Source organism: Mauremys reevesii, linkage group 6, assembly GCF_016161935.1.
Source record: "Mauremys reevesii isolate NIE-2019 linkage group 6, ASM1616193v1, whole genome shotgun sequence".
In the NCBI taxonomy this organism is placed as follows: Eukaryota; Metazoa; Chordata; order Testudines; family Geoemydidae; genus Mauremys; species Mauremys reevesii.
The window spans coordinates 114,037,955-114,056,967 of NC_052628.1; the positions used below are offsets into that span (position 1 = coordinate 114,037,955).

At 38.7% G+C, this 19,013-nt stretch overlaps 1 protein-coding gene across 4 annotated transcripts in view; it reads left to right on the forward strand.

Annotated features, from left to right (window-relative positions):
* SMC2 (structural maintenance of chromosomes 2) overlaps nucleotides 1–17,165 on the forward strand; it is a 32,279-nt gene extending 15,114 nt beyond the window's left edge. For 3 of the 4 annotated variants that reach the window (XM_039545621.1, XM_039545622.1, XM_039545623.1), the window contains exons 13-25: nucleotides 701–839; nucleotides 1,375–1,494; nucleotides 1,986–2,190; nucleotides 4,037–4,172; nucleotides 5,803–5,927; nucleotides 6,914–7,107; nucleotides 7,462–7,605; nucleotides 7,926–8,120; nucleotides 8,645–8,845; nucleotides 9,634–9,750; nucleotides 13,332–13,492; nucleotides 14,479–14,626; nucleotides 16,181–16,369. In XM_039545621.1, the coding sequence (XP_039401555.1) occupies nucleotides 701–839; nucleotides 1,375–1,494; nucleotides 1,986–2,190; nucleotides 4,037–4,172; nucleotides 5,803–5,927; nucleotides 6,914–7,107; nucleotides 7,462–7,605; nucleotides 7,926–8,120; nucleotides 8,645–8,845; nucleotides 9,634–9,750; nucleotides 13,332–13,492; nucleotides 14,479–14,626; nucleotides 16,181–16,369 (2,074 nt within the window). Of the gene's footprint in view, nucleotides 1–700; nucleotides 840–1,374; nucleotides 1,495–1,985; nucleotides 2,191–4,036; nucleotides 4,173–5,802; nucleotides 5,928–6,913; nucleotides 7,108–7,461; nucleotides 7,606–7,925; nucleotides 8,121–8,644; nucleotides 8,846–9,633; nucleotides 9,751–13,331; nucleotides 13,493–14,478; nucleotides 14,627–16,180 lie in introns of all 4 variants that reach the window. The other variant, XM_039545624.1, reaches the window with a different exon arrangement.
* Nucleotides 17,166–19,013: the final 1,848 nt, after the last annotated feature.

Consider the following 19,013-nt stretch of genomic DNA (forward strand, 5'->3'; position numbering starts at 1 on the left):
GTTGAGAAATGCAGTTTTCTTTAAATGTCCATAGGCATTAGTATTTTCAGTTAGAGAAACATGCTATATCTTTTTGTCTAAAGTTTGCAATGATCCATTGTTTTATTGTTAAATTTTGTATGTGTGCCTCTTTAAATAGTGCCTTTGACAAGTTCATTCAAATATAAAAGGCTAGTGATAAAAAATCAGACTTCTTACATTCGAGAAAAAAATGTCATGAATGTCTTCATAATCTCCCCAAACCTCCTTCATGTAACTATGTAAAAAACTACTTTAATGAAAGATTTATACCTTGTACCTAATGAATAGGCTTGCTTCATGTAACTTTAATTTAACGCCAAAATATGTCCGTTTATATGTCAATTAGAAATATTAGCAATGCTCCCAAATTTTGTTAGCTTATTAATAAAGTCAGTTCTGCGTAACTATTTGTAGTGCCAAATTTTATGAACAACTTGAGGCAATGTTGACGGCAGGATTGTTCTATTTATTCCACAGCTGACGGTTTACTTGGAAAACCTTATTTGTTTGTTATGAAGTTTTAAAATAATTTAGCTGTCCATGGCTTCAGAATATTATAGCTCTGCATATTGTGGAATTTTTATATTAGTATACATGGGTTCGGAGTTTGTCATAAGCTGTTTTTCATCCTAAAGAAACATAATTTATATGCTATCATACCATTTTAATTTATTTTAAGGGATCCAGAAAAAAATTGGAACCCAAACCATATAAAAGGGCTTGTTGCCTCTCTAATCACCGTGAAAGAGATCTCCACAGCAACAGCTCTAGAAGTGGTAGCTGGGGGAAAACTCTATAACATTGTGGTGGACACAGAGGTATGTTTCTTAACATATAACATTTGAGTACATCCCTTTGGCTGTATTCAACCCTGTGATTTAGTCATGCAACTTCTGTGAACACTTCTGGGAGATGTGTAGTTAAAACTTTGTGCATTACGGCCAAGATTTTCAAAAGGAATTAGTGACTTGGGGTCTCAACTTCAGGCAATTTAAAAGAGTGCAAGTTTTCAGGAAGTGCTGAGCACCTGCACTCTGAAAATCAGGCCCCTTTAAAGTATCTCCAGTTGGTCCCCACCCCCAAATTTGAGGCCCCTTCAAATCCCTAGTCACCACTAAAAATCTTGGCCCATACCAATAGGATATCCTTAAGCAGATACCTTAGCAAGTAGTGAATTTACCTTTAGTGAGTATGAATTAATATAGATCAAATGGAGTCATGCCTCCTTGGGCCAAATGTTAAACTCTCCAGTATGTGCATCATTCCTGTAAGAAATTTTTTCTGTTGTCTTAGTTTTCACAATTTGCTATGTGTTTTGATAGCCGTATGTAAATTTTTTTTTCTAAATTTTAGGTTATTGGTAAAAAACTGCTAGAAAAAGGTGAACTGAAGCGTCGATACACCATAATTCCACTAAATAAAATTTCAGCACAGTGTATTAAGCAAGAAACTGTGATGGCGGCAAAACGCTTGGTATGTCTTTAGATATATTCTTTTGCTGTGTGTATGTTTTTCTTTTGTTTTGTTTTGTTACTTAAAATTGACATGCTTTAGCTGTTACCATTCTGCAAAAGCACAATAGACAATACATGGGCTGAGTGGGAGTGGAGCAAAGAACTGAACTCACTCTTAGATAGAGGAAGGAGGAGCTGAGTAGAACAATAAAGTTTTGTGTTGCCAGTCACAAAGAAGGGAGTGAGCCAAATAATGTCTGGGAGAGATGTATTGCTGAACTTACTTGATTGTGGTGCCTATTAGTACTCTGGCTGGAGAAGGGGAGAGATTGAGTCAGGGTTTTTACCTACAGTCAAGTAGTTCAAAGGCACTTGCTGCTGATGTATTAGTACATGGTATTGAGGAATTCTAATGTTACAAAACCTTATAAGGGGAGCAAGAAACTGGATTTAAAAAGTCTTTTTATCTAATTCTTGTGGAACACTAATACCATTTCCTTTGACTGTTAGGTTGGTGCTGATAATGTGCATTTGGCCCTCTCTCTGGTTGGGTATGAATCTGAACTGCAGAAGGCAATGGAATATGTCTTTGGAACAACACTGGTTTGTGATAACATGAATAATGCCAAAAAAGTGACTTTTGACAAAACCATAATGAAAAGAACTGTCACTCTTGGAGGAGATACCTTTGATCCTCAGGGGACTCTGAGTGGAGGTAATCATTATTTGTGTTTCCTACCATATCATCTCTGCTGACAAGTGTACTGCTTTAAATGTTTTAACAAATGCCAACAGAAAAATTGTATTTAGAACCTTACACTGGATAACTGTGAAATCTATTTGACTGAAGATGTATTCTACTTAAAGTCAAATTCCAGTTAGTCCCTTGATTTAAGAAAAATGGCCATTCAAAGAAGTCTGCAAGACATAAATGAAAATACTGGAACAAAAATATTTGTCTTATTTAAATTGTTTTATTTAAAAGTTATGACTGTATAGTGTTCCCTCTGCACGTGAAATGTGTTGGATAATCCATTTACAAATGTAATAGATAAATATCTCCAATCCAGGAAAAAATAAATCAGCTTTTGTTTGGTACCAAAACAACATATGTCATAAGCTTTAACCAGGAAGGGGAGTCCATCTAACAGGGAAAAATATCTTCAGTTAAACCCAAAAATGTATGTATTACATAATTAAATGATCCAGTAAGACAGATACAGTAACTCCTCACTTAATGTCGTCCCGGTTAGCATTGTTTCATTGTTACGGCACTGATCGATTAGAGAACATGCTCATTTAAAGTTGTGCAATGCTCCCTTACAATGTTGTTTAGCAGCCACCTGCTTTGTCCACTGCTTGCAGGAAGAGCAGCCCATTGTAGCCCCATTGGGGGCTTGGAACCAGGGTGGGCCAGCAGCCCCCCCTAAGTTCCCTGTGCAGCAGCCACTCAGCAGGCTATCAATTGCTGGGCAGTTCAGGTGTCCCTTCTCCCAGTGCCATGTGCTGCTCTTGCCATCTGCCTTGGAGCTGCTTGCTGTGCAGAGGCGGGGGAAGAGGAGTGCTGATGTCAAGGTGTCCCCCTCCCCCTCCTGTACCCCATCTCCACAGAGCAGTGAGGGACACCTCAGGGCTCAGGACCAAGGGAACTTGCTGGCAGCAGCTGCTGTCTCAACTTGTTGATTTACTTAAAAAGGCAGTGTACTTAGAGTGCTGTCAGCGTACTTAAAGGGGCAACGCGTGTCTGTCTGTCTGTCTGTCTCACACACACACACACACACACACACACACATTTTTCCCTCTTCTCTCCCCCAGCACTTTGGAAAGTGGAGGGAGTGGTGTGCTACAGTGGGATAGCCTAGGTTCATCACCGTGGGTCCAGTTTCCGCAGGGAATGTTTACAGCCACTGCCATGTGTCTATTGTGTCTCCTTCCTCCATTAGTGCTGCCTCATAGAGTGTGAGGCTACATTAACAATGTGTTAACCCTTGAGGGCTCAGCTGAGTGCTAGTTCATCATTTAGCAGCAAGGCATTCCCTGGGAAATATCCCACCCTCTGACTCCTCCACCTCAACCAAGCTTCACAATCAGCATTGCTGTGTACAATATTAAATTGTTATACTGTGAGTGTGTGTAGTTTTATATATAGTAGCATTTTTCAGTAACATAACTACAATGTTAAGTGAAGAGTTACTGGACTTCAAAACCCTGCAAGTTCAGCCAAACATAACCTACTTTTGACCAACTCGTTAAGCAATAGCATAAAAACTTGGATTGAGCTCCATTGAGAGCTTCCAGTCCAGTAATACTAGATTCTAGTAATACTTCTATTCCAGGAAATCTAGGAAAAATAGTTGTAGATAAACATGCCTTAGTTCCAGAGTGAGGAAATAGTCTCTGACTGTGTTTGAGAACTATTATATGTTCAATCTTTGCTTTATAAGAGACTCTAGTTTTGGGCTGTTTGCCGTGTGAGTAGCCCAATTTTTAAACACATCCTGTAGTTTAAGTAATGGTAGGCAATCAATCATCTCAGCTTTCTGCTTTCTTTCACTAATCAGGTGCACGGTCACAGGCTACACCTGTTTTGTCCAAGCTTCTGGAAATGAAAGATATTCAAGAAAAATTAAAAACAAAGGAGTCTGAATTAGATACAGTAGAAAAGGAGCTGGCAAGCTTAAAGAACACTGCTGAAAAGTAAGGGTTAAAATATACAAGCTTCTAGAAATTCTCTCTCTTTTATTTATATTTATATAATACTGTAGGAGCACAGAGGGTCAGATCAGGTTTTGTATGAGAGCCAGAATAGTGTGACCACTTCACTACACAATTTTACAGGGAGGCAAGGAGATTTCTGGACAACATCTCCAGGAAAATAGTAGCAAGAAAAGCTTTTATTGTTGCTATGATTGGGAAAATAGCATTTTAGTACACACTGGTCCTTTCCTGAAAACGGTGTTCAGTTTTCTGCTTTTCCTATTCACTGAAGTGCCAAATGATTTTCCTGGGATCCTATTCTGTAACTCCTATTCAGAATTTCAGCTTCTAGAGAATAAAATCAGAGTAGGTGAGAGTTATAAAAACACTGAAATTGCAACAGTATCCCCCAAAGTATTTGCTATTTGGGAATTTAAATTAGATCTTCTTACTTAGAAAATATTTGTGTGAATTTCAGTTAAAAATAATTGTGGAATCTTCCTTTTTATTTAAAGGTCTTCTATGAAATATACTTACGCAAATAAGAGTCCTTAAAAATAAAGTACACTATGCACATGTTGTACTTATTTTTCAAACCCTGTTTCAACCATTTTAATGATTTTTCCAAAAACATAAATAAACGGAGCAAACCAGATTCAAACTTAGTTTTTAACATTTCTATGTCACTTTCATCTAGAATCTGATATTGTACAGTTAAAAAGATTTAGACATCTTCATTTATTTGCTTTTTGATAAATAGTGCAGTTGCTGCACGTCCACTAAGAGGAGTCAGTTTAATTAAGCCACTGATGATAAGCCCTAGTAAGGTTTATGTACTTATTAAATTGTTTGAACAGACATTTTCCATGTATCTGAAAATCCTAGTTATCCACAGCCATAGTGTGTCCCCAATGTAGCCTTTGGATAATCGGACATTCATATAAATGAACATGCTCTTTTAAGGTGCAATTTCACAGTTTCATGCCAGTCCCCAAAGCTGCAGGAGAGAGAAGAAGGAGCGGGGAAGTTGCTGCAGAAGACAAGAGCCTCCTGGGAAATCCTCAAGCAGTACCAGGCACTCTCAGCCCCCAGCTCTAAAACCACCAGTACAAATAGCAAGGGCTAAGACTGGCTCCCTCCCTTGGGGCTCTCAGTGCCAGGAAGCACTCAGAAGCACCAAGGAGACTCCTGTCCTCTGCAGCTACTCCTTTCCTTCCCCGTTTCCTCCTTCCTCAGGAACTGGCATCACTGCAGTATGAAAATATGAAACTCCAGTTTATCTAAGTGTCCTTGTATCCAAATGTTTTGGATGTCCCCAGGCCATTCAGATAAATGGAATTCTACTGTAAACTTCATTATTGATGAGACTATACAGGATTTATCATTGCAGATGTGTAAATGTTTGTCATATTATCCTAAAGGATATGGCTTGAGGTTTGAGGGCAGGAAATCCCAATTCATGGCTGATACTCAGCCTCAATTTTCCTCATTGTAAAATGGAAATATAAATACTTCTCTATTTATCTCATGTATAGCTTGAAAATTTAAAGCTCTGTGTACCCTACGTAAGTGATATGCCTGTAATTTATCATGCAAATACATCTGATTATGTCTACTATAATTTGCTAAGATATCGCCAACTGAAGCAGCAGTGGGAAATGAAATCAGAAGAAGCAGAGCTATTGCAAACCAAACTTCAGCAAAGTGCCTATCACAAACAGCAAGAGGAGCTGGATACCCTTAAGAAAACCATTGGTGAGATAGCAAGTTGCTGAAAACGTGAAGGACATTATTTGGCTATTCATAGTGGAATCCTTTTATTTGCTTTTGAGATTTGTATAAAGCTAATAGCTTTTAGATTCCATTAAAAACCTGAAATTTGGTTTTTAGGGATTTTTGTTTAACAAATACAAAAGATGTTACAAATTAAAATAACAATAGACTGACTGAAATGAGGATAAAGTCAAGGTTGCTGATTTTCTTGAATTCAGGATTTGCACTATACATAGTTTGAATCCTGAGAAATTATTTGAAAAATATTAGTTTTCACACAGGTAAAGGAGCTCTGGAAAGAAGGAATAGCAAAAGCATACAGGTCAAGAGGAAGAAATAGGCAGATGTAGTGGGAGTGTCTCAGTGTCAGGAGTGAAGGAACTGATAGGGTACCAAAGATTGGTAAGTATCAGAGGGGTAGCCGTGTTAGTCTGGTTCTGTAGAAGCAGCAAAGAATCCTGTGGCACCTTATAGACTAACAGATGTTTTGTAGCATGAGCTTTTGAATCCACTGATTCTTCTTCTTTTCAGGAAAGCAGTGGGGCAGGTGTGTATAGGTGTGCATATAGCAAGCAAGCAAGCAGAAGCAGGAGATAACGAGGTAGATGTGTGAATTGGTAGACTACCATTCAGTGAATTAATTTGTTCATCCTGTGGTATGTAAAGTGTATATTTATCTGGCATATAAAGGGAGAGATTATTTATTTTGTTTTAACTTAATGAACAAATTTCAATCTTGCTGTACCCGCCCATATATTTTATTTGTGCTGTTAGTATTTGGGCAACATTTATACTGACCCATGGACAAGGGAACACTGAAAAATTCCTTATTACCCCCCCTCCCCCTTTTTTTTTTGTACTAAGCCTTTGTTAAAGTTGATTTGACACCTGAGTTATAAGTATATGTGTAGAAGTTTAGTCAGGGGTTGGAAGAACTCCCAGGCTCAACACTATACTTTTGGATTCAGAGGAAAGTGAAGAGACACTAAAGAAAACCAAGGAAATCCAAAAAAAGGCAGAAGAAAAATATAAAGTGCTGGAGAACAAAATGAAAAATGCCGAAGTGGAGCGTGAGAAAGAATTGAAAGATGCCCAGCAGAAGCTAGATGGTGCCAAAAAAAAGGCAGATGCTTCCTGCAAAAAAATGAAAGAAAAGCAGCAGGTAAATCTTTTTCACTGTTGGTAGCAAGTTTAACAATCCTGAAAAATGGCCACAATGGAGCAGAAGTGTATGTGGAGGTTTATGATTCTCTTAAACATTATCAGTTTCAGTACATGGATATTATTTTGTAGTCATTGACATACATAGAAATTGGTGATGCATGATTTGTTCTAAAATCATAAATATGCTCCATTCTCCCTTTGTGAGGCTGATTATAATGATATTATAGTTGTGGTTGTGGAGCCATTGACTTTCGACCTTTCTTCTGCAGCCTTTACTCGGAAGCAAGCTGAATATTAAATCTTTCTATTCAAGTATAGTCCTTAATACATGTTCAACATGTCATCTGTTTAGGAAGTTGAAGCATTAGTTCTGGAATTAGAAGAGCTAAAGCGAGAACAGGCCTCCTATAAACAACAGATTGAGGCTGTGAATGAAGCTATCAAATCCTATCAGGCTCAGATTGATGCTATGGCATCTGAGGTGTCCAAGACAAAGGTAGGTCTGGCAAAACTGGAGGTACTTTCAATACCAAAGACAACTTTGTTCTGATATTTTTTCATCTGTGTGTAGCTGTGAATGGAGACTATTAAACCTTATACTATAGATTATTTATTCAATTTGATTTGGATTTTTCTCCCACCACACAGGAGGTACATAGCCTACAGGACCTTTCTGCAGACTTTATCCTTTGACTGAATTTCACCCTCAAAGAATTTCTATATTTTCCCCTTTTTTCCTGCTAGTCATTTTCCTTTATTCATAATAAAGGTATAATTGGTTAAAAAAGAGAAATGAGTGTCTCCTTTGTTTTTCAGGCATCTGTAAAGAAAGCTCAGGAGGAGCTGGCTAAGCAAAAGGAAGTAATCACGGCTCAGGATAAAGAAATTAAAGCCAAATCTGCAGAGGCTGTAAAATATAGAGAACAAAATAATGAATCACAGCTTAAGGTTAAAGAGCTAGAACACAACATCAACAAACACAAGCGAGAAACTACTGATGCTGCTGCCAAGGTATCCCAGAACTCTACCCTTCTTTGTCTCCGTAACTAGAGGTGGTTATTTCAGTCACCATGGGCAGTGGAAATATTCTCCTTTATCTAATAAGCACTGTTATATTGGTACATCCTGAACTCTGAGAAACATCTCAGAAAAGTCACAAGTGTTTATCCATACATTGTCCCATAGCAAACAGAGCATGTCAGTATGGGAGACAACCAATGAAGCAGATGCAGTCAAATCTATCGGACAAACCAAGTACCTATTAAAGAAGGTTGACTTGGAGACACAGTGGCAGAGCATTGTGTTGCCATTTGGGAAATCTAAGTTCAAGTCACAAGGTCAAACTCATATTCAAAAACTTTTTCCCATGTTTTGACCTTCCTGACTTTTCTTCAGCACTTGATATGTCAGTGTTCTTTTGATGCTCAGCAAAGCTGCATTTTGTATACTGAGATTTAATGTTGTAGAACAACTTGGGATGCTGATATTTTTCATGGAAATGCTCTCAACGTGTGTGCTTTTGTGCATGTTTCCAGGTAGCTAAACTACTGAAAGACTATGAGTGGATAGCTTCAGAGAAACAACTTTTTGGCCAGCCTAACACAGCGTATGATTTTAAAACTAACAATCCTAAAGAAGCAGGTCAGAGGCTGCAGAAACTACAGGAAAAAAAGGAGAAGTTGGGAAGGAATGTCAATATGAGAGCTATGAACATGCTTTCAGAGGCAGAAGAAAGGGTAAAAATGTCTTGCTTTAACCTCAAGAGTCTGTACAATTTGTGGCATATCTCTTTTTGTTTAGGGGCAGTGTAATTTCTATCACCTGCACAGTACTACTCAGGGTCCCAAAGAAGTAAGGTGATCTGCTTAAGCTTTACACATTGTCTAATTCAGAAGTCAATAGCATGACCCATTTTATTTATTCTTGGATGCCAATACATTTTTAACTGACTGTGCATCAGCAATTGATATTGGAGAAAATCCTGACTTTCCACGACAAAATATTAGTTTCCTTCTAAAAAGTTCATTCTAACTCTGAGTATATCAGTCCAGCATTACTAGGTCTACTGCAATGCTTGATTGAGTATTAAATCAAAATGAAAACCTCGCCAAAAATATGGGCTGTAGCCCATGGTGTTTCAGGAAGAATTGACCAGTTGACATTTTAGTATCACTGTAGTTGGCTAGGATTGGCGCATTTTTCGTGGTTAGTAGAAATTATCCTTTTGTACCAATTAATAGGTAAAAATTACAGTGAACCACTATTAACATGAGGGAGAGAAGTATCCCTCAGGGTTTAGTTTTACCCTTAGAAATTTGCTACAACAATTAACAATAATGTATTTTAGAATAAAGTACTGAAAGCCTTGATTCTGCAAGCAGTTATACACACATTCTTAAGTTTACTCTTGTAAGTAGGCCTATTCACATGCTTAAAGTTAAGCATCTGAGTATTTACAGGATTAGAGCCAAACATGTCAAGTACAAAGTTAATTGAGACCAATTTTCTCTTCTAATTGAACCAGTATAATGACTTAATGAAGAGAAAAAGAATTGTAGAGAATGACAAGTCTAAAATACTTGCAACTATTGAAGAGCTTGACCAAAAGAAAAATGAAGCTTTGAACATTGCCTGGCAAAAGGTACGTTATTTCAGATTTAGGTTTCACATTTTAGAGTGTTTTTTCTAAACATGGAGGATCAACTTTTATTCCTTTTTTTTTTTAGGACTGTCAAGCGATTAAAAAAGTTAATTGTGATTAATCGCACTGTTAAACAATAATAGAATACCATTTATTTAAATATTTTTGGATGTTCTCTACATTTTCAATTTCAATTGATTTCAGTTACAACGCAGAATACAAAGTGTACAGTGCTCACTTGATATTTATTTTTGAATGCAAGTATTTGCACTGTAAAAAACAAAAGAAATAGTTTTCAATTCACCTAAGTATCAGAGGGGTAGCCGTGTTAGTCTGTATCCACAAAAACAACAAGGAGTCTGGTGGCACCTTGAAGACTAACAGATTTATTTGGGCATAAGCTTTTTTGGGTAAAAAACCCCACAACTGAAGAAGTGGGGTTCTTTACTGACGAAAGCTTATGCCCAAATAAATCTGTTAGTCTTTAAGGTGCCAGCAGACTCCTCATTGTTTTTGCTAATACAAGTACAGTAGTGCAATCTTTTTATCATGAAATTGTACTTACAAATGTAGAATTATGTACAAAAAACCCTGCACTCAAAAATAAAATGTCCACTTAGTCCTACTTCTTGTTCAGCCAATCGCTCAGACAAACAAGTTGGTTTACATTTGCAGGAGATAATGCTACCTGCTTCTTGTTTACAATGTAACCTGAAAATGAGAACAAGTGTTCTCATGGCACTGTTGTAGCCAGCATCGCAAGATATTTACATACCAGATGTGCTAAAGATTCATATGTTCCTTCATGCTTCAACCACCATTTCAGGGGACATACTGATGACAGGTTCTGCTCGATAACAATCCAAAGCAGTACAGACCGACGCATGTTTGTTTTCATGATCGGAGTCACATGCCACCAGCAGAAGGTTGATTTTATTTTTTGGTGGTTCGGGTTCTGTAGTTTCTGCATCGAAGTGTTGCTCTTTTAAGACTTCTGAAAGCATGCTCCACATGTCCCTCTCAGATTTTGGAAGGCACTTCCGGTTCTTAATCCTTGAGTCGAGTGATGTAGCTATCTTTAGAAATCTCACATTGGTACCTGCTTTACGTTTTGTCAAATCTGCTGTGAAAGTGTTCTTAAAATGAATAACATGTTCTGGGTCATCATCCAACACTGCTATAACATGACGTATATGGCAGAATGTGAGTAAAACAGAGCTGGGGACATACAATTCTCCCCCATGGAGTTCAGTCCCAAATTTAATTAACACGTTTGTTTTTTTTTAATGAGCATCATCAGCATGGATGCATGTCCTGTGTAATGGTGGTGGAAGCATGAAGGGGCATATAAAATGTTTGGCATATCTGGCACATAAATACCTTGCAATGCTGGCTACAAAAGTGCCATGCAAATGCCTGTTCTCGTTTTCAGGTGACATTGTAAATAAGTGGACAGCATTATCTCCCGTCAGTGTAAACAAAATTGTTCGTCTTGGTGAGTGGCTGAACAAGAAGTAGGACTGAGTGGACTTGTAGGCGCTGAAGTTTTACATTGTTTTGGTTTTGAGTGCAGTTATGTAACGGAAAAAAATCTACTTTTGTAAGTTGCACTTTCATGACAGTTTGCATCACAGTACTTGTATGAGGTGAATTGAAAAATACTATTTCTTTTGTTTCATTTTTACAGTGCAAATATTTATAATATTCACTTTGATTTCAGTTACAACACAGAATACAAAATATGTGAAAATGTAGAAACATCGAAATATTTAATACATTTCAATTAGTATTCTATTGTTTAACAGTGCGATTAAAACTGCGATTAATCGTGATTAGTTTTTTTAGTGAATCGCGTACGTTTACTGCAATTAATCGACAGCCCTAATTTTTTTGCATATGCAATACGCTTATGTCCATGTAGACATAATTGTGCCCTTTCTTAGTACCAACCTCTATTGCCCACTTGCTAGATTTTTCAAATAAACACCCTTTCAAATAAGTATCTTTTTTTGTGCTTTCTCCTATGCTGCTCCTTGCATATGGGCGGCTTTCCCCCATAAACATCCCTTAAAATTTACTTGTCCTTCAAATCTCTCCTTAAAACTCCTTTGCTGTGATGCCTACAAAAAACTTGACAACAGTTAGACTCCTGGCCTACTATGATGCTAGTCGATATTGTGTCAGTTTCCTTGTACTCATCCAATGGTCAGTCTGTGTATCCATCTATTGTCTCCTGGCTTCTGTTTCTATTGTAAACTTCCTGGAGCAGGGACCATCTTTTTGTTCTGTATTTGTACAGTGCCCAGCACAGCGGGGTCTTGGTCATGACTGAGGCTCCTAGGTGCTACAATAATACAAATAAAATCATCCAAAGAAATGGAAAAGATTAAAAGTAAAACCAGTTATTGCTTTTTTCCATTAATTTGTACCCTAAGACATTGTCTGTTTACCTATGATCAGCTCTGTCTGTTACCTTCATCAGTGCAATGGGGGTGGGGGGAGGGAGAACCTTTGTGGTTGACTTACCCTCCCCTCCTAATTAAAATTTCTTTAGAGAAATTTTACAATACTTGTTAAATAACTTCTTGGGGGTTGAGATGTCTAATTTTATGATTGGATGTACTTAAGAATATCTAAAATATATCTAAATTTCAGACACTAATTTACAAATCTAATAGTTTTTAACTATTGCTGCATATATTTAAGGTATCACCGACAAAAGACAAAACAGTGGTAATTCTTGACATCTATTAGAAATTACATTTTTTTTAATACAGTGCCATAGGTGTGCAGAAGTACACAGTAATTTTGCCTGGGAAATAAAGGCACAGTCCCAACCCTGAGGATTTCAATATAGGCTATGATTTTGAAGACTACGTCAAATATTTTCCCATTACTGTTTAACAAAGGGAGTTAAGTAGGGGGCTGCATGTGTGTGTCCAGAGAGAAGTTTGCTATTTTGAATAGCACCTTTCATCCAGATGAAATCCCAAAGTGTTTTATCACCTGACATACAAACTACTGAAATGCAACCAAATGTGTTTAACTTCCTCACTGGAATCATTAAAGAAAACGGTACCCAAACTTTTCAGGGTTATGTCCCCCTTACTCCTGTCTGCCTCTCCCTCTCTTCTCCCCTTCCTCCTCTGGGCCGGGAGTAGGGCCACAGCTTCATGGGGGGACTGGACACAGACAGGAGTAAGGGGGATGAGGCCGAAGCTGGGCCAGGAGCAGAGCTGGGTAGTGCTCCCTCCATGTCCCCCCTTTGGGAGATGGCCTGGGTCCCAGCTGCAACCCCCCTAAACAGTGCTTTGTGCCCCACAGTTTGGGTACCTCTGATCTAGACCGTGTCTTTGTCTTGAATTATGGCACAAAGAGAGGATTCTGTACGGTCTATCTTCTCACCATGTAGCACATGCTAATCTTCTGTTGGACACCCAATTCCATCAGGTTAAAAGAAACTGACTCCAGGGGGCAGAAATGACGTGTTTGTTTATAATGCTATTTGTTAGTTTAAGTATGCAGCAATTGGTCATGATTCAAAGGCCTTTAGAAAATATTTGTGGTGGTCTGATTTGTAGGTGAACAAAGACTTCGGTTCAATTTTCTCTACTCTTCTACCTGGGGCCAATGCTATGCTGGCAGCCCCTGAGGGGCAAACTGCCCTCGATGGTTTGGAATTCAAGGTTGCCTTAGGAAATACCTGGAAGGAAAATTTAACAGAACTTAGTGGAGGTCAAAGGTTGGTGTGATTTGTTTTTGTTTTCCTTTTCCTTTGTGGTCCTCTTTTTTCCCCAGAGGTAGATAGTTTTGCTTTCCTTAAATAAAATACACATGTATTTACCAATTCACATTTTAACATCCAGAGCATATAACGTAAAGTGCTGAGCTAACTTTTTTTATGTATCTATGTAATGGAAACATTCAAGAACAAAGAGAAATTTAAATCATAGATGAGTACTCTGCTTTTCACAGCTATTAAGATAAACTGTGCTTCTGCAGAGAAGTGGCATAAGTGAAATTAATTACAGGAGAGTTGCAATAACTCTAAAAATAATGGATCGTATTGAAGAATGTGTAGTACTATTCCCATGTTTGATTTGTAGTCTCTGGCTCTTAGATACAATGTGTGCTTCCCCTGGTTCAAAAGAAGTGCCACCATGGCACTGAAAGCTCTCTACCTCTCTAGCATATTAAAGAGGGGAGTAAGTTACTGTGAAGAGAATACCATTCTCTGCATAGCTTCTGGCAGAGTGTCTTTTAAAGGTGGATCTGGAAAGTGGAGGACTAGAAGAATGTTGTTGGGAGCATGGTGAAGGAAGCAGAGGACTCTTGAGGGGAAGGGAGAGAATGATCCAGAATAGCTACTGGCTGACATAGCAACAATGTAGACCAATGAGAATGTAGCAAAACTCACAATTGGAAATGGGTAAAACAACAGCATGAACTTCAAGGTAACAGTCCAACCAGTCAGATGTTGAAAGGTTATTTTATATCATTATAAAGCTGAGTTTCAGTATACCAGTAAACCAAGCCAGAAATCTGAGTTTCAGTATACCAAGCCATGGTATTAGCTATCTGTCCTACTGAGCTTCTAGTATCTGTCTACACTCACAGAATGTCCTTGCTGCAGCAAAACTGTGCTTTGGTGGAGCAGCCGAAGAGGGGAAAGAATATTTTTTTCCCTTGTAGCTTATAAAGAATTAACTGTCCTTGGTCTGTTTTTAGATCTTTGGTGGCTTTGTCCCTGATCTTAGCCATGCTTCTCTTCAAACCTGCTCCAATTTACATCTTAGATGAAGTGGATGCAGCCCTTGATCTTTCACACACACAGAACATTGGACAGATGCTTCGCACTCACTTCAGACATTCCCAGGTATGATCTTGCAAATATCTATATGTGGTGGTCTGTTTGTGTAGTTCATTACTCTCCGAGAGTGTGAGAGTATAAGGCTGGGGAAGCGTAAGTGCTTAGATCGGGGTAGGCAACCTATGGCACATGTGCCAAAGGCGGCACACGAGCTGATTTTTCAGTGGCACTCTCACTGCCTGGGCCCTGGGGGCTCTGCATTTTAATTTAATTTTAAATGAAGCTTCTTAAACATTTTAAAAACCTTATTTACTTTACATACAACAATAGTTTAGTTCTATATTATAGACTTAGAAAAAGAGACCATCTAAAAATGTTAAAATGTATCACCGGCACGCGAAACCTTAAATTAGAGTGAATAAATGAAGACTTGGCACACCACTTCTGAAAGGTTGACAACCCCTGGCTTAGATATTCTGTATTCATGAGGCCTAAAACACGGCAGTCGCAGTGATTATTCTGCAAACTGCGAAACATTTTTATGGAGTCCTGTTCTAGTCTTCCTCTCACCTTCTGGTATAAAACTCATTACTTTCCTGATGTTATTTTTCTTGGTAACCAATTGCTGTAACCAGCAGAGCTGGTACATGGTAGCAAATGGGAAAGGCTCTGTCCGTGAATTAGTCCATCTATTAAGATACGGTCCACACTTTTTTTAAGAGGTTTGAGGACTCCTCCTTTAAAAGTATAACTTCTGTTCTTCTATTTTGGGCCCTTATGAAGTGTGCTGAGAATCTTCATATCACTCCAACTTGGGTAGGAAAAAGTATAGAGCTGGAGGAGTTTGTTCTTCAGGTGATCCTGTGTGTTCATGTGGTAGAACTGAAGGGTCCTTTATAGGCAAACCACACACAATCTGAAACTGAATCAGTATGGGTTTGACATACCTCACCCCAGCTCCCCAGTCTGGTCTCTGTCTTCCTCCTGTTATTGAGACTAGATTCTCACCTGCACAAATTTGAGAGCTCTGAACATACTACTTGTACTATCTGTATCTGTGAAGTGCTTTTTGCCTAGGGCTAAGCAAAGTGCTGCTGTGAAACAAATGGACTAGACCCACCCATGCAAAGTGGGAAGGACAACTGTCTTCAGGGTGTCACAAGGGAGAGTTAAGTGCCCTTCCCAACTATGAGGGAGGAGGCTCACCTCATATCTGTCAGTGGCAGGTTGTTTGTTCATGGTTTGATCTGAAATGAAGGGGCCTTGTTCAGCATCAGGGACTTATTTTGGGACAGCCTAGTACACGGGGCTTACCTTATTTTTTTGCCCAACCAAAAGATCCCAACCCTAGAATTGGGCTTATATCTTGTCTCTGTGGTTTGGGCAGGGGAGGTTTCTATTTTGCTGTGGTTTCAGGTGACCTATTCAGAATGTTCCTGGAGAACGAGTGCCCAGGACAATAGCCAATTAGGAGAAATGGAGCAGTGTATCTAAACTGTTGCTTTTAGACCATTTCCATACCTATATGAAAGCTTTATCAATCTTAATTTTAAAATCTCTATTGTCCTTTTATATTCAGATTATGGTTTTCATGCTGTGGAAACATTTTTCTTTCTTTAGTTTATTGTGGTATCCTTGAAGGATGGGATGTTCAACAATGCAAATGTCCTCTATAAGACCAAGTTTGTAGATGGTGTATCCACCGTGGCAAGATATACTCAGGCACAGAATGGAAGTAACGTATCTGCACAGCAAAAAGCTGACAAAGCAAAACAGAAGAATAGACCCAGGCCCTATGTGGATGCTTGAAGAGCAAACTTCCACCTGCAGCACTTTCTGTTGGAATGTCCTCTGTTTCTTGACTTTAGGATGAAGAGACTGGAAATGCCATTCAAAAAACACATTACTGAATGGCCAGCTTAGAAAAAACAAAACCGGAAGTGAGCATGGAGTCAGTGAATACTCTGGCCAGTTTTATTCTATATATTCTCTAATTGTAATTCATGTTTACAATTCTCATTATACTTGGTTTTCTAAAGAGAAATCTGGACTGAATAGCCACTCATTTTTGTCTTTCCACTTGTTCATTTCTAGACACTTCCTTTTTTGTTTTCATACCTGAATCTAACTCTGTCCTCTCCACTCAGGCAAAGTTATTGCCATTGTATTGGCTGAAGCCAGGCTGACCATGAACAGTTGTTACTTCTATTATGTGTCCCACTCACAATTCAGTGTTTTCCTCCATTTTTAAAATCTGCTTTTTTCTTTTTATCATGATTCCTTAAAAATGAGAAACGGGTTCTTGTATTCTGACATCATGTAAATGTGTGTGAAATTTCAGTACGGTAGGAGAATAGGGACTACTTAATGGAGTTTTTAGATCTTGTATCAAAAAGCAATTGAAAATACTTATGAGAGAAGCTTGATTGCTAAAGAATACAACATAAAAATGAAATGCTAATGTTTATACTGCCAACTTTTTCAAAAAGCAGAATAGGAAAGGTAACTTCTTATCCTTCTAAACTATAACTTTGGTACAGTTGCTAAAATTGCCACGTTAATATTTTAATTTGTTGTCAATAAACGATTTTAGCTCAAACATGAAGCCTAACTTCACTTTTGGTTTCTTTTCTCACCTTGTAGGTAACCACTTAACAGAGTGGCATGTGACTATGCTTGGGCAAGTTTTAAATAAGTATGTTACTCCGCCTAGTCTTGGGGTTAGTTCTGTAGTTCATAACATCAGTGTCTCACTAGTTGAATTCAACAAGAACAAAGGGAAAGATACTCTGCAGGAATCGTTTGATTCTGGATCAAACATTTAAGGTATCTTGCTGACATTCATCAGAATTCTTCAGATGGCAAACTGCTGCTCAAAAGAGGTGTTCCCTCCATCAATACTTACCTGGAGCTTTGCCAGGGAGGCATAAGACCTACTGGTTTTCTTCTAAGTCCCTTTAAGTTATTTCTGGAGCTTTCAGCTTTGTGTGTATAGATGCTGGATCTGGAAAGGAGATCAGTAGATTTGTTCCCCTGCAGTGGACAAATTCTCTTGTTATATCAGAAGCAGAACAGCGAAAAACCAGATGCGCCATTGTATCAATCCCAGTGGGGATTCCTTTTAATTGGCTATGCAGTGCATCTTCAGCAGTGCAGGACCCAGCTAGAACAAGTTTTGAACTTTCTTAAAAAAACATTTTTTTTTCATTTGCTCTTCCTGAAATCCCAGTCCACCTCTTGTTGGGCACTAATCTGGTTTTCCAATAGTTCCATTTTACTGATCATTGTTTTATTTAGTCAGTGGAGTTTTAGAAATACATTGTTTTCCCCACCTGAGCCACAATGGAAGTCTGCCTATGAGTTGCTTCCTTGTCATAGCAGCTTTCTAAGCTCATAACAATGTATCCTAGTTGACTGTCTGGAGCACCTGTGGCCAAAGGGTACTTCCAATGGTAATTTGGCTGTGCTTCTACCAAGTTACTAATGGAGTTTAGTCATCTGATATTATGAACTGAGAATGATCTGCTCCTCAGAAATAAAATGAGTAGCTCCCAGTTACATGTCTATAGATGCAGGTGAGGGTCCTTTTCTATCAGGCCTGTTTCTACAGCTTCTTATTTTTTTTTTTTAAAATCATTGCTAGCCTCAGCTACCTCATCTCCCTTAAAGCAATCCTTCATTTGCCATAATACAGATTTCCCCCCACTCTGTAACATTTTCAATATTCAGTGCAGAGTTCTCACTGAAAGGAGTAGGAAAGGAATTCTTTGTAAAGTTTAAAGAGCTGGAACTAGAAGTTGATTGACATTGAACAGTCACTGTCCACTAGCATGGCAAAGGAAGAGGAGATGCCTCATTGCTTGGATCATTAAAGACCATAAGCAGCCTCTGGGGCGAGTAAGGAGTAATTCTGCACAAGCTGGTACCATAAAAAACCCTGTCATCTTGTCTTTGAAAGTTAGAAATCTGAGAACCAGCTACCAAGCAGCGATTTAGGTGCTGTGATACTTCACATTGCAACACCTCATGTTTTAGGTATCTAGGAAAACACAGGAACAAACCTGTGATCCACAAAGCTGAGTTAACGGATGAGGTTCCCTATACAGTGAACTGGGACAGATAGGTGCCTTAGAATGCAATCCACAAAAGCCAGCACACTAACCAGGGAGCTGCCAAAGCTAGCTCATGTGAGATAGTGGTGTGTCCTAAATCCTGCCCTTAAATCAATCCAGGTTGTAGGAAGTTGTCTAGTTCTGTTTAGTGAGCCACAACTGGCAACCCACCACCTGAAATCAGGCAGATGAGGTGATGCTGCTGTTAGCCTTAAGTTTTAGCCAAGAGGTTAGAGCACTTGCTGGAGACATGGGAGACCAGGGTTCAATCCCCCCTTCTCTGCCAGAGAGGGAGAAAGTATTTGAGGAGGTGGCTCTCACCTTACAGCAGTATGGGCCAA